This window comes from Xyrauchen texanus, chromosome 42 (assembly GCF_025860055.1).
Source record: "Xyrauchen texanus isolate HMW12.3.18 chromosome 42, RBS_HiC_50CHRs, whole genome shotgun sequence".
In the NCBI taxonomy this organism is placed as follows: domain Eukaryota; kingdom Metazoa; phylum Chordata; class Actinopteri; order Cypriniformes; family Catostomidae; genus Xyrauchen; species Xyrauchen texanus.
This window is the reverse complement of record NC_068317.1, coordinates 9861360-9887334: the sequence shown is the minus strand read 5'-3', so window position 1 is coordinate 9887334 and position 25975 is coordinate 9861360. Positions and strand designations below refer to the sequence as shown.

Genomic DNA, 25975 nt, shown 5'->3' with positions numbered 1-25975 from the left:
GAAGCCTGGAGCTCAACTGCTCCCAATGCAAATTGAACGAACAACAGTAGAAATAAATGACCAAAGCCAGTAGAAATGGCCAAAGTCAGTACCCCTAGATGTGCAGTTGTACAAGGGGTTTGATGAGAAAATACAGTCGGGAGGAGTGGTTTCTCCAGGCCCTCTGTGATGGAGACTGAGCCAAGGAGTGTGGCGCCTCTCAGCTTGAGGCAGAGGCTAAAGGCCCTCTGTCAATGGCAAAGAAAAATCAGTGAATTTAAATCAACCAATACTGTCCAATAGTAAAGACCAAGGGGTAGAAAAGAAAGAGATCTGACCAATATAAAAATGGAGACATTGGGGAATAGAAATCCATTACTCTCTTTAAGATGAATAATGTGGAAATTGGGGTTGGAGGCCTTGGAAGGGTAGGCAGCGGGACGAGACCCAAAACACTAGGGATGCGCAAAACGTTGTTACTAAGTGAACAGTCAACTTCAGTCTCAATTCACATTCATTGTACTGTACCTTTTCCCACATACTTAAATTGAATGGTAAACACTCTTATCTTTTTGTGTTCCAAAGAAGAAAAACTGTGTTTTAAATGTTCAACTATTTTTAACTCGACTTATCTTCATTTGACAAAATTCATGGTTTTGAGACACTGACAAACAGCCAGATGCAAAATGATGGCTAAAAGGTCATCTGCACAGGAACATTAACCAACAATTACTAAATATTTGAAGTCTGACAGTAATTGTCTTGAAATGTATTGTTGATCACAGTGGATATGTTACAAAATCGATGAATTTAGAGACACAACTTCTCGAAGATGGTTTAGAGAGCTGACAATCCAACAGTTACTGTTAGCATGATAGGACACAGCACTCTGTCAGAATGCAAAAACCTTCTCAAAAGAAGTTGCCTGTCTAAATTCAACCCATTTATTTTATTCTTAAAGACTAAATACTTAAAACTCACTAGTTGACTATGCTGAGCCATCCCTACTCTTTCAAACACAAATATAGGTATATCACTGCATAATGGTATCTGTTGATGACTTCGCTGTGCTAAAACCCCCCTGAGAGTTTCTTAGTTACAGAGTATGTCACGTATTTACATTCCAGAGGGCAACATTGGAAAAGCCAACTACTTTCTAACAACATGTGAATGGTATCTGTGGATGACTCACTAGGGTTACCACAGTCATGGTAGGTGGTGCCACAGTGGGAAAGAGGGCATAGCATTGAGGAAATGTTGTATTTAAATGAAGTTTAGGCCTCACATAGGCCACACTGCTGAGAATGTTATTCAAACAGTTAAAGTAAGCTCACTGCCTTTTCATATACATTATTTACATACAGTATCTACACTTCCTCTGTTTATAGAAACCATGTAGGAGAACCAGAGAGATGTAGAGAGAAAGGACACAAGAGAGAGAAAGGGTCAGATCAGCTACTTACATATATATACATATATATTTAATTGGAGTTTTCAACAGAAAATAGACTGTATAAGTGTGGATGTGGCCTAAGTTTGACCACTTACTGTTCGTTAAGTTCATTACAGCTGCAATGCTGTTGGATTTCTGAAGGTAATACTACCCTACCAGAGCTTATCTATACCAATCAAAATTCTTCCAGGAGTTCAGCAACAGTTTGTTTACTGGTCCTCTTTCCCAGCCAAAATGAGCCGTGACTCCAGTTTGGTTGACTGTGCAAAAACATCTTTAGAGTGACACCCATTGATCGTCACTTGGAACCAAGGCCACTTTGTCTTTTCACAGCAACTCATTAAAAAGAGTTATGTTTTCTATGGAGCTCTAACAATGGCACGTTCTATAAAACACACACATAAACACTCAAAGAATCAATACTAGCTGGCATCAAAGCGAAGTGCATTTTTTGTGCGATAAATGAGTAACAAAAGAAACTGTGAATCAAGATTAGTTTGGAAATCCTTAAGGAAGGCATTTGGGTCTCACTAATAAACAAAGGCATTTGAGTGTATGTTTGTGTTTTGCGTTCATTCAAATACCCTTTTAAAAAGTGGAACAACAAAACTGATCTATTGGGGTAAATATGTAAATGAACAGAAGCTAAGATTGGATATAAATCTGTTAAATTTGCTGTATAAAGTGTCGAATTTGCATTCAAAATTATATAAAATATAAAGGGATTATTTACAAAAGGAGGATTATTTGCCTTTAAGAAACACATGTGCTAAAACAATAATCTCCATGAAATGCTGCAAATAATCTGTGTAACGAACCCCGCTCCTCTAGTTCTCCCCGCTTCATCGAGCTCACAGGCTCGCTCCCCGAGCTCACACGCTCACTCCCAATCACCCCCCTCTGGCTCTCATGCACGCTCCCAATCACCAGAGTATTAGTTTCACCTGTACTCATCCCAATCACCTGGTTATTCGTTTCACCTGCACCGCTCGTTTTCTCCCCTATATATATATCACAACCCTTTCGTTTCACTCTTGTTGGTTATTGTTTAGTTTACCCCTTCGCTTTGCCAGCTCTAGTGTTCCCCTAGCTCCCCTGTCTATTCAACTCGCTTGTTTACCCGTTCTGCTATTCTGACTTCCCCGGCTTCGACCTTACGCTTTCCTCTACTACTCTTTTGTAGTTTTGCCCCGTTGCCATATCCTGATTCCCCGGCTTCGACCTTACGCTCCCCTCGACCACTCTCTTCTGGATTTGCCCTATTTGTACTTTTGCTTTGCCTGCAATAAATGCAGTTTGACTATACATTGTGACTGTCTCTTCTTGTGCGGGTTACAATCTGACCAACTGCCCCACAGCATGCTAAATCTATTACCTCTGCTCATGTGTTCTACCCATAATAACGATGAGTTGCTGACTAACATTAAGACACTAATCTGTTGGGTTGCACACCTGATTGCACAGATCTCTTACAGATTACAAGGTAGCCCTAATCTTTTGGTGTTGGGTACATGAGTTTCTTTAATTTGCTGCTATGTTTGACTTTGCCAAAGACAAGATACTCATATTCAACAGATTCAGAAACTGTTCCTCTTACTGGTAATCATTATTAAATTCTTTATTACAAATTTGCATCAAGACAGCATTTTAAAATAATTCAAATGAAATTACAACCCCATTTCCAAAAAACTGGGACAGTATGGAAAATGCTAATGAAAACTAAAAGGAGTGATTTGTTAATTCTATTCACCCTGTGCTATATTAAAAGCACTACAACAACACAGTATTTTATGTTTTACCATATGCATTTAATTGTTTATTTGTTTGTGTTTTTAAATACCCAATTGTGACAAGGAGGGCATGGCCAGGCCATGATGGAGCACGGCTGGCGCTGAATCAGCTGATCAGCGGGAGAGCAAACTAAGGGACGGCCGGAGAAGTCACTTCGAGGGAGAGAGACGTACGTGGCCGAGTTGCATGTGTTTCTATTTGTGTTATGGTTCATGTTTGTTTTATTTCAGTTTTGCATCAAAACTATATGTTGACTGTTCAGCCGTTTCCCGCCTCCACCTTGCCCATCCTTTACCTGTTACAGTGGTGCCGAAACCCGGGAGGGAGGAGGGATGAACTGTCACGGAGTCCTCGCCACTGCCATCCGCCAGGGGAGCAGGCGAGGCTGTCAGCTGAGAAAGGGAGGGATTGGTACCATCCTCCAGGGGCCGGAGGACTCGCTACCGTCTGCCGGGGGAGGAGCGAGCTGGGGTCCACCAGAGGGCAAGGAGTGCATCCGGGAGCAAGCGAGCAAGTTTTTCTCCCTCACTCTCTCTTTCTCTGTGTCTCCACTCACCCTTTCCCTCTCCCCGCACATCCTCTCGTCTCTCCCCGGGTTCGCAGGAGGCAGGGTGGACTACCAGCTGACATAACGGCTGGAAGAGCAGCATCTCCCCCAGAGAAGTGAGAAAGGTAAGTGAGAATGATGGAGCCCGAGAATCGGGCAGGGGAGGAGTGTGATGAGGAGTAGGGTGTGGTCGGGCCATGCTGGAGCATGGCAGGCACTGAATCAGCTGATCAGAGGGAGAGTGAGATAAAGGATGGTCGGAGACGCCGTTTTGAGGGAGAGAGATGTACGTGGCTGCGTTGCATGTGTGTCTGTTTGTGTTATGGTTTATGTTTGTTTATTTAGCAAGCAGAATTTTACCCCATTAACTCATTATGCAGGTCTTCGCAATTACGCAATTATACGGGGCTTCATTGCCGTATTTTATATTTTCATAATGCACCACACATTCTCAGTTGGAATCAGGTCAGGACAACAGGCAGGCCAATCTAGCACCCACACTCTATGCTAATGCAGCCATGCACTTGTATTCAGGGCAGTATGTTGTTTGATGTCTAAAAGCCAGCGTCTGGAGGGCAGCGTATGTTGTTCCAAAATGTGTACACATCTTTCTGCATCAATGGTGTTCTTACAGATTTACCAATGTACCCATGCCATGGGCACTGACACACACCCATACGATGCCAGACACTGGCTTTTAGACCTGATGCTGATAAAACCTTGGATGGCCCTTTTCCACTTTGGCCCGGAGAACATGTTGGCTGTTTTTTCCAAAAACTATTTTAAATGTGAACTCGTCGGACCACAAAACTTGATTCCACTGATCTACTTTCCATCTCAGATGAGATCGAGCCCAGAGAAGTCTGCAGTGCTTCTGGACAGTGTTGATGTACTGCTTCTGCTTTACATACTAAAGCCTTAACTTGCATCTGTGGATGCAGTGGCAAATGGTGTTGACTGACAAAGATTTACTGAAGTATTTCAGAGTCCATGTCATGATATCTATAACAGATAAATTACAATTTTTAAGGCCATGAGGTCAAAAGGAATCGGAGATCATTTGCATTCAGAAGGGGTTTTAGGCCTTGCCCTTTATGCACTGAGATTTGACTGGATTTCTTGAATCTTTTAACTATATTGTGCACTGTAGAGGGTGAAATGCCCCAAAACCTTCCAATTTGTCTGTGGGGAACATTGTTCTCAAAGTGTTGGATTATTTGCAGATGCCTCTGTTGGCAAATTGATGAGCTTCAACCCATCCTTGCTCTTATAGGACTTTTTTTGGATGCTTCTTATATACTAGACCATGGATGCCTCACCTGTTTAACATCTTCTGTATCACATCGCCTTGTTATATCAACTCCTCTGATTGTTTAGTCCTAATTTGTCTGAACTTTTTTTTTGTATTGCATGCATCAATTTCAGGAAAAAAAACTTTTATTTTAAAAAAGCAATATAGTTAATTAGGTAAAACATGAAGTACATTGTCTTAATACTGTTTCTGTTTGAATACAAGTCAATATACATGTACAAATCACTCCTTTTTTTAATTAGCATTTTGCATATGGTCCCAACTTTTTTGGAATTGAGGTTGTAAATGAAATGAGACAGTGGCTGATGCCTACATCCCTGACTTACATTTCTAACATGGAACTAATCTCAAATGATCAGTTCTAACCCATAATCCTAATACCAACTGTCCACTATATTGCTTGCTTTATGAAACCATCAGGGTGACAGAAAATATAAACCAAGGACAACGTTTTGATGGTTCAGGCAAAAAATTGCTATAATGACGTATCATTATGAGTGTGTGTTGGGCCACCAGGCATTCTCAAAAAGAATGATCTTTTTGGAAATAAAAAGCAATTGCATTTTTAAGGCCATTTTTGGCCTTAAATTTGGCCTTAACAAAAAATATCTTATAATATCTTACAATTTTGCAATTCAATGCAAACTAATGAGTCAAGAAGTAGAATTTAAGGTGATTGATCAAGTCCAGAAGGTTATTATCACTTCTGGTTCTGGTTCATTCTTCACACTGTACATTGAAAGAAAATCAAGCCAAGTATTGTATTCTGGGTTACAGTATTCATCATAGCGTGCCCTAGTATTGGCAACTGTAAAAGTAAAAAGTAAGTCTGTATTTCAGGCACACAGGCAATTTGCATTCTGTGAACTCTATTCTGTGTATAAATATGGCCAAATTAGAGAGGCATTCCAAACACTCTCCAACAGGTGATTGGTAGTTGCATTTGTAATCTTGGTTTTTAGAAATATTTTTAATTTTGGAGCAGCATAACTCTAAATCTGTTTATGGCATGGGGGCCACTCATAATCTGTGCAAATTTTACAGAGTGCCATGATTAAATAAGACAGAAGACATGCCCCTCCAATCTTTCCCAACAGTGTTTAACAAATGATTAGAATGAGTAAGCATGCAGAACTAAACGTGCAGAACACCAAAACGACATCCAGCTGCACTGAGGGGAAATCAAGATGACCTACAAACATTTCAGGCATGCTTCACTATTCCCTGGGCAGAGTGAAAAGGAGTTAATTTAAATTCTATATATATATATATATATATCATCTATCTATCTATCTATCTATCTATCTATCTAGCTATCTAGCTATCTAGCTATCTATCTATATATCTATATATCTATCATCTATCTACCTATCTATCTATCATCTATCCATCCATCCATCCATATATATATATATAGAGAGAGAGAGAGATAGAGAGAGAGAGAGAGTATATAGTATTTAAAATGTTTCTTTGACGATCTTTGATCAGTGCGAGTCTGAATAATTATTTGATTTACGACTTTGTTGCGATGGTATCTGCTATAACATTGCAACTCTCTACATTAAAATTACCACATAGGCATTTAAAATGCCTTTCGGTTATGTAATTACTCTTAGAAGTTTCAGAGGCACGTACACTGTGGTCTCATTGATATTGTCTGTACATGTGGTTTCCCATTAAACTCACATGAGGATTTCAAGCGATTGCTTGGTAAACAGTAATTATGGTCACATTGGCCCCACCAAATTGTCATTTTGCACAGAAGCCATTGGCTACAGCTTATGGCACTTCCATTATGATTTTATGATTCTCTGGTATACCTGCTCAGTTCACTATATACAATATCAAATCTTACAAATCGAGTCTTACATATAATCATGGCATTAACCGCTTAACCATTAAACTTGGGCTGCCATCTGCAATTTTTCACATACAAATTTAAAAGCTCACCATTCACACATACTGTTGACTAATTGCAAACTTGTCTCACTTTTCAGAACTAGAAAAATAAAAAAAATTCTCTATCACATTCCATCACAATTTACAGATCTGAAATTTAGGTGGCACTGTAATGCATCGAAAATATATTTTTCTAGTGATTTATTTAGCATGCTTTTCTTTGCTGAATGGCATATTTTGCTCTAGACATCTAAGAAATAACATTGGATTAATTCACAGAAGAAAGCTCATAGACAAGTAAAAAATCTATCGAACTGTGATATTAGGGCTACTATATAATTTAATGATAATGCGAGCTTTCATTTGATATATGACTTGAAGTGCTATGTGAAAGACTTTTATATTCATATTAATATTTCTACACATTACCTCTAGGGGACACTATTTTGTAACGTGATTTTTTATTTTTTTTCCCAGCCTTATTTTGTTATTTTATTTAACATAACTGCAAAAGTGATGGTATTCTCAGAAAAGTTCAGATTCCAATCTTTCAAATGATACCTTGTGTGCCTGACTCATGTATACAGAGGCTTTGACACGTTAAGCATAATTGTTATTCGCAATATAGCGTGCCACTGTGGACCCTCCAGCAAATCCATATGCACCAATATTTCAATATACAGAAATTAGAATAGTTATATGTACCTACATATATTTTTTACTAAAACAAGTATTTTTTTAGTAGATATTGTCCATTTGGTCAAACCACTTCCACTTTTTAAAAAAAAAATATTTTCCCTACACTGTTGGTAGGTTCGGTGGTAGCCATATGTGGCCAACAGCTGAGACACTTCTTGAGAGACTTTTTCGTTTCGTTCATCGCTAACGAGTGGATGTCTGCACCTCGTTTATTGACCATGCCGTGGTTTTGTGCATAGCCATTTCTTTTTTTCCCAATTCGAAAGTCCCTTTAACAAATGATGCTGTTATCGCCGTTGCTAACTTTAAAACTAGCGGGTTGATGTCACGTGTTGGAAATCCATTGACACTGGTAGTGACGATTCTCCCTGACCAATCAGTGATCTGCAGGATTTTGACGTCACATTTAGTATCGGCTCGGCACGCTTGGAACCTCAACCGAGGTGGTACTAAAAAAGTACCTGGTACCAGGAACTATCTTCAGTTGAAAACCCCCAAAAGCGAGCAGAGTCGAGTTGAGTCGAGTTGTACCATGAAGTGGAAAAGTCCCAAAAGACAATGGTCAAAAAACAGCTGTTATATGAATGCTCTCCCCCAGGTTCTCAGGATACCATGCACCTTTGATATTCTGATGAACTCAATTACACAGACACTTACATGGATATGATACTAGATCAGTAATGATTTCAATTAATGTCTTATGGAATAAATTAAGTACAGTACCTATTTCTGTCATGATCTTTACAGTAGCAGTTTTAATGACCTGAACAAAAATTATTATGACATTTTAATTCATTTTTTAATCTGGTAAAAACAATGGTAGTGCAATGTGGTCTACCAAAACAAATATATCACAGAGGACCATAAATTCTCGCACTGGGAATCGCCCACTTGAATGTGAAGGAGATATCTGAGACATTTAAACAACCAATCGCTGTTCGTTTTGTTGTTATATGCCATTGCGTTCCTACCATAACTTGCGCAAATCCAGCGCTTTCTTCCCATGGAGCGTTCATATACTGTATCTTCCTCTGATGTGAAATCTAAATTCCCTCTGTCTGCTTTCCTTGTATCATCAATGATCGAACAATACTCACTGGGGTAACATCAAAACCATCATGATTGCTTATATACTGGGATAGACACTTTTTGCGGCACACACACTCACACTGACAGGTGACTATGAGGGTGAATCTCACAAACACTGTCAAGAAATGTCCAGGTCATTTTTCAGCCTGAACAATTTGTCAGAGGATAATTAACATTTTATTTTCTATTATCTGTAATATTTTAGAGTAAAATGTTATTAACCATAGTGCAAAACATGCAATTTTGTATCTCATTTGCTATCATTAAACTATATTATACAAATATCAGCATTACATTGGCAATCAGACTTCCAGCACTCTAGATTATGGCACTGACCATAAAACACACACACACACACACACACACACACACACACACACACACACACACACACACACACACACACACACACACACACACACACACACACACACCCATATCAGTTGACTACAATAAAATAGTTGGCATATCTTGAGCTCAAATCATTGTGGAGTATGTTCAGCTGTCAGTTTGCACAAAGGGGTATAAAAAAATCAAAGAAGTCTAACAGTGGAGGAGAAATTACAACACAATACAAGGTTACTGATCTAATGATGAGAAAATGGAAACATTGATGGTCTTGGTTTCACATTGACATTTGAAACCAGGTACAAAATAAAGCAAAGTCAGTGCTGGAGGCCAAAACATAACTGCAAATTGAGTATCAAGGCCAATGTCATTCTCAGAACTGATATGTCTCCAACTGTTTCCTACTGCTAAGTTGAAATACTTTCTATTATACAACAGTTAGTTCTGGTCCTCGAATCTGATTGGCAAAAGACGTTCTAAGAGAGCTGATGTCTCAGAACATCAGCACTCGGACATTTCACTGTTTGTATCACTCCACTTGCGTTTCTGACATTTTGAACTAAAGTTTATAGAAGTGTAGATGTGTAAAAGAGCTTTAGTATGTGTGTCATTTAATTTTTCCCTGTAACATTAAAGATTTTAGCCAGTAGGTGGTAACAAAAGACAATTTGTATGTGTTACGAGCCAGTTAAGTTGATTCAGCGCTTTCTTTGAAGGCATTGTCTCTCACTCCATGATCGCTCAGATTACTACTACATTACAGCTGGGAAATAGAGTTAAACTAACAGCTTCAGCATTAAGTCTTATCACAGCTGAGATACACAACAGACAGAGTAATCAAAAACATACTCAAGGCTTTTTACTTAAATTTTACTGGAGTTTGCAAGTTAAAAGGAGATATAAATAATCAACATGGCGGAGGAGAGCATGGTTTCTATAGTGAAAAACTCTTGAGCACCGGCTACCGTAAAATAATCAGGGAGGATCCCTGCTCAGATGGCTATTATTACTTAGAGCAATCAGTATGTATTTGACCAAGCTGACTAACACTACACTACAGCTGAGGAATAGGGTTAAACAGCAATAGCTTTACTACTTGGGAGTCGTGACAGGCACACACTAACTTGCACTCTCTCAAACATATTATTTTTCTCCAATTACTTGAAAGAAACACCCCAAGACATAGTTACAAGTTCTAAAGTGATGTTTTTTAATTAGTAATGAAGGCTTGTGCACATCATTTAAACTAGCAAAGGCAGATCCTGGTCTGTGGCGTAAGAAAGTATTTTCTTGCACAAGTGCATTTTCTTTCAAGTGCAAATCTTCCAAGGTAGTTAGGCAAGACTGATTTTCACAAAAATTCAAGATGGAGAATGCACACTTAGCATTGGGAAACACCCAGACACTATTATCATACATTCTTTTTGTGACGCTAGTGGCACAGAAATTACACACTTTAGCCTTGAAAAACTTTTTTTTTTAAAACTTTAATATGAATTTGAATCTCAACATGTTCATGTGTACCAACACACAAATAAAAGTTCATCATCATTATGATCTCTGCAATTGATCAGTCTTGGCTTGATGTGAGAGCATGTTTCATAATGTTTCCTTGAAAACACATCAAAGATTTTTGGCTCATTTATTTATTAGTCACCTTCTCACTTGTTTCTACAAGCAAAATTAGCTTCCTTCGTTGGATGGATGGATGGATGGATGGATGGATGGATAAATGGATGAATGGATGGATGGATGGATGGATGGATGGATGGAGATCATGTATTACATTTCCAATCTCAGTGTTAAAGTACCTCCTATTCCTGCATTTCCTCCTCAGAAAGAGATATATCCAGATATATTTGACTCTCATGTCAAATATACTTTTTTTGTGGACGTGTGCTTAAATGAGGCCATAATTACAGCCTTAAGACTGTGCAGAATTAAACAGCAGGGGTGATGTCTGATCCCGGCTGACAAGAGGAAACCATTGTGTGAGCAGCAGGGGGTCATAAAGTTCAAAGCAATACAACTAATTCAATCTTGAACAGTCAAGTCACATCAAGTCACAATTAGTCTACTTCATAGAGATCCCATAAATGGAATGCCTAGACGTTTTATTCTGTGTGTTCATCTCAGCATTTCCCATTTCTTAACCTTTTGCAGGAAATTACAAGAGAAATTATAAAGGGGTGAATTTCATGAAACATGTGAAGAACATATCCGGGTCATATTTCACACACACAAAAATAATTCTTATATGAAATTATATTTTGCATACAAAATAAAAAAAAGTCTATTTAAAGTACCATCAAGATGTTTTGCATTGTTTTGAAAAATGTTCCTTTTCATTATTCATTATTGTATTGTGGCAAAAATAACTATTATAATTATTTAAAGGAACATATTGGGTCCAATACTAGTTAAACTCAATCCACAGCATTTGTTGCGTTAAGTTGATTAACAAAAATGTATTTCGACTTTTCTCTCCAGTGAGTAAATGTTAACTCACTGTTTCAAAATTGAAGCAAAAAGGTGTTAACAATATGCATGTTAAAATGAATTTAGTATGACAAAATCTCTTACTACACTTTTCTGTGTAAATTTATGTGCAATTTTACAACTTTGTTGTCTTGATGACATAACACCATATGGCCAAAAACAACCACAAAACCAACTATCAACAACTTGTTTAGAATTTCTGCAAAAAGAGACCAATTCAACCTACTATTAATTAATTACCTATAGAAGAAAAATAATCAATACAGTGGTGCTTTGCGTGGACTGTAATGAATAAATAAACTGCTTTCCAATCATTTCCAATCATTTTCCTCCTCCAACTCTATGTCTGCTGTCTGAAGCCACTTCCTGCATACTGGATTTATATCGACTCATGGGAAAGTAAATGGAAAGGCTGTAGACAGCAGTCTTGCGATGGAGGAGGAAAAGATTGGACGTCCTGAAGAAAGAAGCCTATTTATTAGTGTTATTGATGAAGGGCTCGAGTTCTCTCTGCAAAGTCATGTCTCTCAATAGATCACAGGCTAATTCAGCCTTCTCACACTCCCGCTTACACAGCAAATCACTGATCCAGGCAGATCCATGCCTTCTTACAGCTATCCCCAGAATGAAGTTCTGGCTCTGGAAAGAGCACGCTCCACTCCGCTGGGAAAACCCACTCTGGCTTGGATCAATAGCCCGCCGCTTTTTTCTGCTGAGGTAGAGGTAAAGGGTGTGCCTGCTAAGCCATACAAGCATGGGTGTGTGTTTGATGTATGTTTGTAGTACCCAAGTCTCTACTGTCTACAAGGACACTCTAGCTCTGTCCCAAAAACAAGACATCTGCCTGCGGCAACAGCATTTTAAGGCATCATAGGCGCACACCCGACAAGAGGGTTATTCCAAAAGTTTAGAAATATATTATACTAAGATACCTTGTTCTGGAAAATTTTTAAGGCCGCACGCAGCCCACCTGGTCTCATAAAATCACGCTACTGTAGCTAACATTTTTGCAAAATGATTTTCCATGACTCATTACGTATCACGGCAGTTTCCTAAATGTACACTAGAGGCACGACAACAACAATGAACTGGTAAAATGGCAGTTTATCAGTTCATAAACACTAACTTTTCGCTCTGTTCCTCACATAGTGCTATCTAATGACATATATAAATTTACTACAGTGCATGACTTGTTAGGTGATTGTAAGGACATTTAAACGGTTGTATTCCTAATTACATTGACAAACTTGTTAAAGTGTGATCAAATTGAGCAGTAGCTCAACTGATAGAGCATTGCACTTGTGATGCAAAGACCGGGTATTTGAGTCAACAGGAGTTGAAAGTTTCATAGAAGCACTACAAAATTAAGTGGTTGCTTCAGCCATAAAATTTTTATCTCACATTGACTTTTGATGCCACTTTCAGTAAGGTTTAGGTTTGAAGTTCATGATAGGGATGCAGGTTTATTAGATTTAAAACTTGATATAACACTAACCCTAAAAAAAAAAAACTAAATTAAATATAAATTTTTTGGGAGTGAGTTTTACTTGCTTTTAGCGCCACCCAGTGGACATTTCACCTCGGAACTGCTGCGATACATGTAATGAACCATGTAATATAATTTTGAAAACTGTCACCTCAGTCACCAGATTATCAACAGATCGGGCTGGCCATATCACAAACATCCTTTGTAGAAAAGGCAAAAAATACATCCAAGATGGCAGATGAGGCAAGAGAAATGTTGATTATAAATTAAGTTATTTAATATAATACTGAAAAGTATCAATACATGTTTCAGTGTAATAAAATGAATTCTTTTCCCCAGATTTGTGTGTGCTGTGTATTTTTATGTTTGTTTTTGAGTATTGTGTTGTTAGCTTAGCAACATGATAACGTCAAACTTTATAGGCCAAAACCGCCGTCTGGGCTCCAGAACTATTTTTCCCATTCATTTTTTCAATTGACTTTTCATAAAATACTTCAATCACAACATCACTAAGAAGTAAGAACATGTACTTACCATCTTTCACAAGGACACAAACTACAATCCCATAAAGCATTGCAACTGACATAATCGAATATAAAACATGGAAATACACAGAACAATTGATTTTGGGTTTTTGATATTAAGTATAGAAACAATATAGTTTATGTTTATTGTGAAATATTGTGATAAATACAATTATATAAGTAGTTTGAGGGTGAAGGGAAACCGACTGCATCATTCAGTGTGTAATGGGAATGGCGGTCCCTTCTGTGCTTGTTAGGTTCTCTGATTGGTTAATCTTTTTTATCTGCTGGGCCACAATGACATTGAAATAACACAGACTGATGGCTTCAGTTGAAGAATATACCATTGAGGACAACCTTGCAGCTCACGTTAGGTTATCAGTAAAAATACATTAATCTATGAAAATGAATGGGATTTTTACTTACGGAACCAGAATGTTAACCTGTGCTCTATAGAAATCAATTGACCCTTCGCTATTCTCTGCCTTAAAAGTGCTTCTGACCAATCCTGTCTTAGAAACTGTTGCCCTGCCGCCATTCCTCTGACACGCGTTTGCTATTTTCCATTAACAACCTATTTAAATAATGTGTGTTGGAGTACTTTTAAGAGGGATTGAATCAAAATAATTAACAAAATGTAAAACACGTTGTTGCCAGGTCATTTGTAATAGTGACACAAGTTACCCAGACAAGATACACACAGTTTTTGTCTGAATTGTTTTTAAATAATCTTTACATAAATCTGGAGGAGAGCATGTTATGGATTAAAATGTGTCAGCCCTCATTCCCAAATGAACATATAACACCTGCAATGACACCTACATTACATTTGCAGCAAGGTAAATTAAACATAATAACTGAACAACGTTAATTAATTTACATATTGATTCAAGTTATAGTAAAAGCGATAGTAAATAAACAGTTCACAGCATCAAAATGTGATATGAGATGTTATAAACAGCTCTGTTCAATTACGCTCATGTTATTAGATGTGTAATCACTATTAAATTAAGTTTTCCTCTTTTCAGTTGACTGTAATAATCGTTTATCTTGATTCTGATTCACAGCCTCCACAGTTTTTTATAAAATTACTGTGTAACTTAACAATTTCTTTTACAAAAAAACTTCAGATAAATATGGCTTTTCAATGTCGCTATTCGTACCAGCCCATGCAAAAATATTATCCATTCTGTTTATGAGAATATTTTGCCCAAAACCACGTCGTTCACAGCAATCTCCCATTCATTCCAATGGGGAGTACTGTAAAGCTTGTCAGAGCGAGCGACCATAACCAAGGGGGGCGGACCTTAGCGAAGGGTCAATTGTGAGTCTTCTATGCACAGATTTGCTACCTATGTAGAGCGTTCCAAATAGGTCACTTATGAGGTAACATTTCATTTTGGATGCTGATTTAATAGGCAGTAGACACCAAGGCAGCTAACTAGGTTTTGGACTATAGCTCCTGTCTAGATTTATGAAAAGAATGAAAATTCAATAGAGAACGACTCTTAAGCTGGAAGCTTGCTCTTCTTTGAGGGTTGTGTTGAAATGCAAGGTCTCTTTAAGGTGATGGAGCTCAAGTTTCATAGCTTGCTATAAGAGTGACTGGCTTTTAAACAGGGTTGAAATAAAATGTCGGTACACTTACCTGCCTTCTGAACATAGTCTTATATAGATTCTGTATTGAGATTTACTGCACAGATTTGTGGAGTTGAGACTAACTAACCAGTGCTCAACAAAGGCCAGTAGTTCAGATTTTGTCCTGAACATATAGCAACATATTGTTACAGTATATGTCTAAACATGGAGAAGGTATTTTCAAAGTCAGTGCATAAGCACAATTTGCAACAGATACTGTTCAATTTAACCAAATGCTTAAGTTTGCAAGACATAAAAACACATGTACATAAGCAATGAACAAAGGTAGTAGTGAACATGCATAAATAATGAAAATGAAGCACTGGGCCTATATTGGACAAATGACAGTTCATAAACTGGCACTGGACCATCAGGTCATCCTTATTGTTGGGCCAGCTGATCAAACTGTGTTTTGAAGGAATGCACTCTTTCTAACTGCTTAACAAATGTTGATGTATTCATGCACATACATACAACCTACTAAACGCTTTTGCCCTTATAGCATCTCAAGAGTGCTTGTAAAGCAGCAAATACTTTAGTCATGGAAAACAGCAGTCTGTCACAAGAATGCAAGGAGTGAAAAATCTGAATATTTTTCCATACTTAAAGCAACACTGTGTAAAAGAGAAATGTCCTGGGAATATCAGCATTGGTTTACCAAACTATTAAAGTCCTGGGGAACAGAAGCGCTTGGACGTAATGCCAATGTTAACAACAGATTGTTGCGAGTTGGGTAGGAATAATGGCACTGTTGCCAAACATTTAGAAGGTACGCAATAGTCTAAAGCCCTTTTAACCCTTTCATACATACCAAATAACTGGGCCCAGCAGAGTAGCATCACACATGTGTTTCTACAACAGCCAGTTATGTTACAAACCGCCAGATTCAAATCATCTTTCGCTCTGACACAGGCTGCGCTGGTCAATCATCTGTTATTTATATTTGCTCAAACAGTTACTAATACAACCTTTTAAACCACAGAATATGTTTATTTTATATACATACATCCAACTTATCACCAAAGCACCATGATAAAAAGTTTACAGCTCGTATACACACAGTCAATACATCAAACGCGATCTTCCTCCGATGCGTGGTGAAATTTGTTTACATTAGTAGTGACTGTCATTGTCAAACAGCTACTCAAAGACTTTTTCAAGCACATAATGTTTATTTTATGTAACAAACAGACTAATTGTCACCAAAGTACCACGATAACAGTTCACATCTTGTATATGCACAGCCATCATATCAAAATGCGATCTTCCCATGCATGCAGCCACGTCTGCTGATTAGGTGCAGAAGCGGATATCATTCACACAAACAACAATCTTTTCAGGCATATCATTTTTGTATGCCTGAAATAGGTATATTTTTATACTCACAGAAAAAACATGCTGATCGGGCGCGATAATCAGATGCACGCAGCCAAGTCTGCTTACATTAGTACTTGTTACACACACAAACAAACTCAAACATACACACATACACATACACACACTGAGATGTCAAATAGTGCATAGGCAAACCAGACAGCTGATATTACATGTTCATTTGTTTTTTTACAGTTATAAAAACTAAATATTTAAAACAAAAACAGTACAGCAGACAGCATTTGCTCATGTTTGCTATATTATATACAGTATTTTGATTTATTTATTTTTTTTATGACAAGAAATCACAAATTCAAATAAAATAAAAAAAATACTTTTTTTTATACATTCTCCCCCTCTCTACCGGCTGTGCAGTGTCACGTGCAAAAATAACTCACTCCAGGGGGCACTGGAGAGGAATTTAGACCCTACTTATGAAAAGGTTAAAATAAGAGTGCAGCTTGTATGCTGTATCTACAACACTACAGACAATAATCGACTTTTAAATAATTCATTATAAAAAAGACATTGTTCCTGCCACTGAGTTGGAATAAATAAAAGTTTATCATGCACTCCTTGTATTTTCCAATCCAAGATTAAAACCTATAACCAATTAATTTTTTGTCTTATTTCAAAATACTGAATCAAGACAGGGGAATACAGAAAGTAGATCTGAAAATTCTAAATCAATATATTGTATATATACTGTATATGGGTCATTGACAAATAAGGATGTCTGAGGTGATACAAAAATGTTTTTGTTTAAAACACATTTGTCAAGTTCACAGAAATGTAATCTTTGAATCCAAGTTGGTTTCACACATTTTTGAAAAACATTGACATGACTTTACAAAAGTTATGTGTGTAACCATCATGTTAAAGGTATTAAAATACTTCTATTTTACATTTAATACATGAGAGTGTATGCAAATTAATCATTCATTTTAAAAAAAACGTTTTCCAAGCATCTTTTTAAAAGTGACATATACATTTGTTTATTTTTTTTTACAAATATGAAATTTGAGTCAAGGTTATCATGGTTACACCAAATGATCTGAACCAAATGTGACATCATACAAATGTAAAAAATACTGATATATAATGATATGACAAACCAATTATAGTAAATAAGTCTTGAGAGTCTAAAGGGAGTCTCTGTTTAATTTGTATTTATTTATTTATTTTTGGTCACATGACAAATAAATGGTAACCTCCATGTTGGTTACACAACATGAATTTGATCTGGTGGACAAAAGTTTTTCAAATATTAATCATATTTTTAAAAATACATTTGTTTAATTGTTATTCTCATTATATTTATCATATAAAATATAATAATAGTTTTATTCTGTCTCAAGACAGTTACACCACACTAAAATATAGATTTTTTTTTACTTAAAACCCCCAAAAATTTCAATTGCATTTGTAATGTATATATATATATATATATATATATATATATATATATATATATATATATATATATATATATATATATAATTAATAATGAGTTAATCATCAAATATTGAATTATTGTTACCGATGCGCTTACTCAGCTAATATTATATATGCTATTAATTGCGATTAATTAATCAGCATACAATGTAATACAATTTTTAATAGATTGACAGCCCCAATATGTATGTATATGTGTGTGTGTGTGTGTACAACCTTTCAGTATCCGGCCTGATTTCCAACCACTAAGCCACGCAACCCCCCAGAATTATCTTTTAAGACACGCGTCCACTCACACACCAGTAAATAAGTGAAGTGTTTTAATGCATCATTCAACGGGTGCACATGTGGGAATCCAGCTGGGCAAAGAATCCTTCCTGATTTGCAGGGAAGTTTCCAGTCCTTGCCCTCTATCTGCGTCTTTCAAGTTGTTTTTATCCTTCCTGCTGACTTGCGACCACTGTAATGCAGCTTACTGTGACATAAGAGCGTTATAAGACCCGACATGTCATCTTTTAATATAAGTTTTGTTGCGAAGTTTCGAACCCGGACGCACAAACGCGCCGAAACACAAATGTAACAAACAACCCATTCTGACTGGGGTAATGCATACAACGTCATAAGAAGAAAACATACATGCAAATGCCATTTGAAACAACAGCATCAATCAGACTGTTCGGGAATACCGACAGTCCTCCTTTCTTTTCTCTCTTCCCTGTTCTCTTTCTTCCAGAAAAGCGCCATGTTGAGAACAGCACTGGAGTTGACACGCTGTTACCCCTCCAAAAAAAACACTCGACTTACCTTGGCTATGGCTTTTTTATATCTCATCGCCGCTTGCTGAATAAGATTTTGTACTCTGAAATTCCCATCGCCACAGGGAACGACCACCCGGGTCCTTCCAAAACATACTGTCACTTTCATGTTCGCCCAGTATTCCCAGCGACTCCTCGGGAAGCGCGTGAAGTGTTGCACTCTTCAGACACAATCAGTTAGCGATGGTAACATTGTATCCAGAAAGGTGAACAGCGGGATAAATCCTCATGTTTTGTTCCTCAGGTGGGACTGGACCACCTGTTCGGCGTCTGTGTACTTGTCTTGGCGTGTGTCGTGGGTGAAGTGTCCGTGGGTTGGGCTCTCTGCACTCTCACTCATCGAACTCACACTGACTCATCCACTCTTGAAAGCTGTTTCAACGTGCACACTTTCCCTCAAAACCTACTGGCAAATGTAAATCAGTTTTACTGCTGACTGCACTGCTGCTTATTGTTGAGTTATTCATGTAGGCTATGGTCTAATAGCTTATTAATTAGATGCTAGTACACTCAAACACTCAAGATTTACACAATTTCATCTCATAACCAATTTCCAGCAATTTGGTCATTTTTAATACAAATGTGATATTCTATCAATTAAAGTTGTATCAATTACATTTTGTTAAACATTACAAAATAAAATGTCATTGAATTGTGTTAAAAGTAAATCTTAAAAACAGACTAAAATATTGTTTGAGTGCACAGTATGTAACTTTTCTTGATTGTCTGACTGTCTGTCTATCTATTTGTTTATTTGTCTGTCTGTGTGTGTGTGTGTGTGTGTGTGAGTGAGTAGTATCTGTCTTTCTCTTTTTCTCTCTACCTATTGTCTGTCTGTCTATCTATCTGTCTGGGTGTGTGTGTTTCTGTGTGTGAAGTATCTACCTATTGTATCTATCTATTTGTTTATCTGTCTATGTATCTGTCTGTCTGTCTGTGCATGTGTGTGGGCGGGATTGGGTGGTTTACGAGGACTTCTTTTAGGTTACTAACTGGAAATTATAAGGGTATTATGCTATAAATATTGTTATGAGGACATTTCTAGTGTCCCCATAATTCAAATAGCATAAAAATACATACTAAACTATGTTTGTTTTTTTTAAATATAAAAATGCAGAACTTTTTTTTTTTTGTTAGGGTTAGGGGATAGAATCTATAGTTTGTCAAATATAAAAATCATTATGTCTATGGAGAGTCCTCATAACGATAGCTGCAACAACGTGTGTGTGTGTGTGTGTGTGTGTAAAGTATCTGTCTGTCTCTTTTTTTTTATCTATATAAGTCTATCAGTCTGTCTGTCTGTCTATGTGTAAAGTATCTGTCTGTCTCTTTTTTATCAATATCAGTCTGTCTGTCTATGTGTAAAGTATCTGTCTGTCTCTTTTTTCTTTCTATCTATCAGTCTGTCTGTCTGTCTATGTGTAAAGTATCTGTCTGTCTCTTTTTTCTATCTATCTATCAGTCTGTCTGTCTGTCTATGTGTAAAGTATCTGTCTGTCTCTTTTTTCTATCTATCTATCAGTCTGTCTGTCTGTCTCTTTTTTCTATCTATCATCTATCTATCTATCTGTCTATGTGTAAAGTATCTGTCTGTCTCTTTTTTATCTATATCAGTCTGTCTGTCTATGTGTAAAGTATCTGTCTGTCTCTTTTTTATCAATATCAGTCTGTCTGTCTATGTGTAAAGTATCTGTCTGTCTCTTTTTTCTATCTATCTATCAGTCTGTCTGTCTGTCTCTTTTTTCTATCTATCATCTATCTATCTATCTGTCTATGTGTAAAGTATCTGTCTGTCTCTTTTTTATCTATATCAGTCTGTCTGTCTATGTGTAAAGTATCTGTCTGTCTCTTTTTTATCAATATCAGTCTGTCTGTCTATGTGTAAAGTATCTGTCTGTCTCTTTTTTCTATCTATCTATCAGTCTGTCTGTCTGTCTATGTGTAAAGTATCTGTCTGTCTCTTTTTTCTATCTATCTATCAGTCTGTCTGTCTCTTTTTTCTATCTATCAGTCTGTCTGTCTGTCTATGTGTAAAGTATCTGTCTGTCTCTTTTTTATCAATATCAGTCTGTCTGTCTATGTGTAAAGTATCTGTCTGTCTCTTTTTTCTATCTATCTATCAGTCTGTCTGTCTCTTTTTTCTATCTATCAGTCTGTCTGTCTGTCTATGTGTAAAGTATCTGTCTGTCTCTTTTTTCTATCTATCTATCAGTCTGTCTGTCTGTCTATGTGTAAAGTATCTGTCTGTCTCTTTTTCTATCTATCTATCAGTCTGTCTGTGCAAGTATCTGTCGGTCTCTTTTTTCTATCAATCCATCTAGCTATATGTCTGTCTGTCTGTCTCTTTTTTTCTATCTATCTATCAGTCTGTGTAAAGTATCTGTCGGTCTCTTTTTTCTATCTATCTATCCATCTAGCTATATGTCTGTATGTCTGTCTATGTGTAAAGTATCTGTCTGTCTCTTTTTTCTATCTACCTTTTGTCTGTCTGTGTATGTCTGTCTGTCTGTCTTTGGAAAGTTACACCACCACAGACATAATTTATTTTAAGCCTCAGAAAAAATACAAAAATAACTTTGAAATCAGACATTGGAAACAAGTTCATCATAGTAAAGAATTAAAGTAGTTTTTGTTTTGGTTGTTGCTGTTGTTTATTTGTATGAAATACATTTTCTCATGTATTTTTGAATTTCGCTTTGCCTACTGTAAGTGTTGAGTTATTAGGCTATCTTTTACTTATTACCAGTTCTTATTCACTAGATACTGGAATGTATCCTTCACTTAAAAAATCATCTTGTTGTTTCAACTTAAAATATGTTTTTGAGTTTTACAGTATGTGTACTTACCCAAAAAAGTACTGTGAAATATAAGGTAACTACTTGTACTTAATATGGGTAAAGGTTAGGATTAGTAACTAGTAATTACTGTAGCTTTTGTAATTATATAGAATGTAAATGTAGAACAGTACTGTAAAATAAACCGCTACCTAAAATTTTAAGTTGTGTTAAGAGGGAAAGTTGTTTAAACAGATAACTTAAATCAATCTAATCTGTTAAATGAGCTTAATGTCTGAAGTAAACTTGACTTTCTTAAACACAAATCACATGATGTAAAGTATATTTGTGAATAAGTTCAGCTAACAAAAACTTGTATTATTATCTCAACATGATCTATCCAGGGCACTTACTCTTAGTTGACATAACTTATAATGTAGAGTTAAAGACAAAACATTTTCAGAAATACAGTATCATTACGATTATTGGCTATATTCCCATAGTTACAACTTATTCATAACTAGTACTTCTTGGTTTACTGGTTCGTGCTATATTTCCAAATTTAACAGTACTTTTTAGTGACTTTAATTTTTTCTATTCTCCATAATTTCCATTCTTTTGAATAAGTCAAGTCATTACTCAATAAAGTCATAAATCAATAAAGCATAACTGTTAGAATTGATTACTGTACATCCACAAAAGCTCTCTCCTCTGCAGTGGCTGTTTATAAAACAGATATCATGCCTGTCACAAAATACTCAATAGTTCAAATGATTTCTGAGAGATGAGACTGTGTGGTCAATTAGTCTTTAGACAAATCATTACCAAAATTCTCTAATTGCTCATGTTGTTGTATATAAGGGTCATTCCTGGGATTCGGTAATATTTCAGTCCCCCAGACCTTAGGAAGTGAAGGCTATAAAGGTTTGTCCCTCAGTCTGAACTCAACCCGTCACACCAACCATTTTCAGCCCATAAAAGATTTTGCTCCGCCCATATGTGACAGAATTAATCAGAAGTGACATCATTCAGCTGTCTTCACCAGCATGGTACAGAAACAGGTAAATATCATAATCTGTATTCATCTTTTGAAGTGTATTATAGTATGATGGGTATGGTCAAGCTCAACAACTCAACCCAAATCATTTGCAATTAAGATATTAAATCAGTTTCAATATGATATTTTAATCCATAAATATATATATAATTTATGAATATAATGCTTGCTATGTGGTCTTCTGTCCTACACCACATGAGGAACAGTGACCATGTTGAGCAACAATTCACAACTCACTCACACTCAACCCTGTCACTTTTCTTCATTGTAAACCTATGATGGGGTTGAAATATTCAGTACATTTATGAATATTTTAACAAATATATGGAGCCAAAAAGTAAGACCAGCATCAAAACAGAAAACCATGGTCTATGATTTCTTGGCAATCGTGGAAATAAAATGCAATTCATTAAAGAACTTCCAATTGTCAGATGTTGTTAATCATATGTGAACAAGAGCCAGAAAAATCGAGATCAAGAGAGAGAGAGAGAGAGATTGGATCTGGTTTCAATTTATTGAGAAGGACATCAGATTGCATAAATGTGGTAGTTGTTTCCATGTAGACAAACTTCTGGAGTGATATACCTAAAAATCATATTCAGTCTATCTGGATAGCAAACATACTGTACATTAGGGCTGCAACTAACGATTATTTTTTTAATCAACTACTCTAACGATTATTAGAACAATTATTCGACTAGTCGGGTGATTATTGCAACGATTAATCATAAGCGCTTAACGATTATTCGGCTTGTGTCCTGACATAAAAAGGTTGAATTAAATGTGCTTACTAACAATAAAGAGGACAAAGTCATCTTTTAAAAATACCTCTAAATGACATTCACTGAATTAAAGGGGAAAAACTACTTGGATTAGTATTGTTTAATTAATACAAATTTAACTGCAAAAAAATCCTATTGTTATTAAGTGTTTTTGTCTTGTTTTCCATTTCAAATTGCAAAATACATTTACTTGAGCAGCAACAAATAAGATATTTAGACTTGTTTTAAAAAGATGTATCTTAAATAAGTGTATTTTGATAAGTGTATTTTTTCACTTGTTCATACTTCTGCCAGTGCAGTAAAGAAAACATGTTCTCATATTCAAGATATTTGTTCTAAAAGCAAGTCTGAATATCTTATATGCTGCTTCTCAGGTAATTATTTATTTATTTTAAGGATTTTTCGATATTTTAAAATATTTAAAAATTAAAATGAATTAAATATTATATTATAAATTCTCAGATAACAATTTTTTCCTCTGCAGTATAGCTGCTAAAGTAAATGTATATAAGGAGTTTAAGATACTTATATTGGAAAACAAACCAAAACAGACACACACAAAAAATAAAAAAAATAAAAACATTTTTGCATTGTATAATGCTACACCCTCTCACCTTTTTGTTCACTTGATTTCGATCAATGTTTTACTCACAAAAAACAAACTATTTCTTCTTTATATAGCTGCGTGTCGCCGATTTTCTTCACCATATGATACACACCGTGACACTCATATTATAATTCACCATAAACAAAATCGAATCGGTTACCTAACGTAACCTCGGTTCTCTCTAGATGAGGGAATGAGTATTGCGTAAGCTAGCTTACGCTACGGGAAAAATTCATCTTTTCTGAGATATTGAAGCCAAAAAATTATCCTTAATTTTGTATCATTTGTCAATGCAGTGCAGCAACTGCAGACCTTGAGCGGGCTAGCTAGCGAGCTCATTGGTTGCTCTCGCGGCAACTGCTGCAGCCTATAGACGAACTTGGGCGAACTTCGCGTCCAATGAGAGAGCGTCCGGCGCTACTGCATCAAAGCCCGCCAAAATGGCCGTGGCTAGAGTACATATAAGCGTAGTTCAGTAGGCTGGAACCCTGGTTTTCATTGAATGAAGCGAAAGTCGCTCGTGGCGCGAAGCACGGCCGGCTACGCAATACTCGTTCCCTCATCTAGAGAGAACCGAGGTTACGTTAGGTAACCGATTCGTTCTCTTACGAGAGGTTCTCTCGTATGCGTAAGCTAGCTTACGCTCACGGGAACCCATTGTCAACGCCGTCGCGCTCAAGCATCCACTGCATGAGCCCCGGGGTGGGGGACCCGGGGAGCCCTTGTGAGTGGGGAAATAATATTTGGCCGGCAAGAGTGCGGGCCAGTGTGTGTGTAATACATAAGCATATAGTGGGAAGGGAACGACAGAGCGGCGGTGCCGGTCTGTGTGGAATGAGTCCCATCAGTGCAGCTCACCAGGGGAGCTGTAGCGTATTAAACCGCTAGTAGTTTTGCCTGCAGGGCGGGCACTTCCAGATTGTAAAATCTGACAAAGGTGGAGGGGGAAGCCCAGCCCGCTGCCACACATATGTCGTGAATGGAAATCCCGCTGGACCATGCCCACGATGAGGCCATGCCCAACGGGTGGAGTGAGCCCTAATGCCCAACGGGCATGGCAGGTCTTTTGACGCGTATGCGGCAGCAATAGCGTTCACTATCCATCTAGACAGTGTCTGTTTCGAGGCGGCGAGACCTTTGGTGCGCCCTCTGAACGAAACGAAAAGCTGCTCAGAGCGTCTGAAAGAGGCGGAGCGCGCAGTATACAATCTCAGTGCTCTGACTGGGCAAAGGAGATTGGCGTCGTGTTCAGCTATCGGATGCTGGCAGCGCCGATAGGAAATGACCTGTGCTCTGAAAGGAGTACCGATCACCCTGGGAACATAGCCGTGTCTAGGCTTTAAAATGACCTTGGAGTCACTTGGTCTGAACTCAAGACACGCAGCGCTGACAGACAGCGCGTGAAGGTCTCCCACACGTTTGACTGATGACAGGGCAGTCAGAAAACGGTTTTGAGTGAAAGGTATTTCAAATCCACGGATTGAAGCGGTTCGAAAGGGGGCTTTCATAGTTTCGAGAACTATAGAAAGATCCCAGATAGGAACCGATGGAGGCGCGGGGTTCATCCTTCTAGCTCCCTTGAGGAAGCGGATGACCAGCTCGTTTTTCCCAGTGACTGGCCGTGCAGGGGTTCAGCGACGCCGCCACATACACTTTGAGCGTGGATGGGGATCTGCCCTTATCCAGCAGCTCTTGTAAAAACACGAGCAGCGACGACACCCCACATGTCCGTGGGTCCAGGTCTCTGTCGGTGCACCATTTTGAAAACACAGACCATTTTGACGCATAGAGTTTTCTCGTGGAAGGGGCTCTAGCGTGTATGATGGTGTTTATTACCCCTTCTGGCA

The 25975-nt window shown here is 37.4% G+C and overlaps 1 protein-coding gene across 3 annotated transcripts in view; it reads right to left on the bottom strand.

The window, feature by feature from the left end:
* The window catches only part of LOC127635303 (partitioning defective 3 homolog), a 605753-nt gene extending 586530 nt beyond the window's left edge, over nt 1-19223 (bottom strand). For all 3 annotated transcript variants that reach the window (XM_052115228.1, XM_052115230.1, XM_052115229.1), the window contains exon 1: nt 18898-19223. In XM_052115228.1, coding sequence (XP_051971188.1) covers nt 18898-19017 — 120 coding nt within the window. In that variant the 5' untranslated portion in view covers nt 19018-19223. The remainder of the gene's footprint in view (nt 1-18897) is intronic.
* Nucleotides 19224-25975: the final 6752 nt, after the last annotated feature.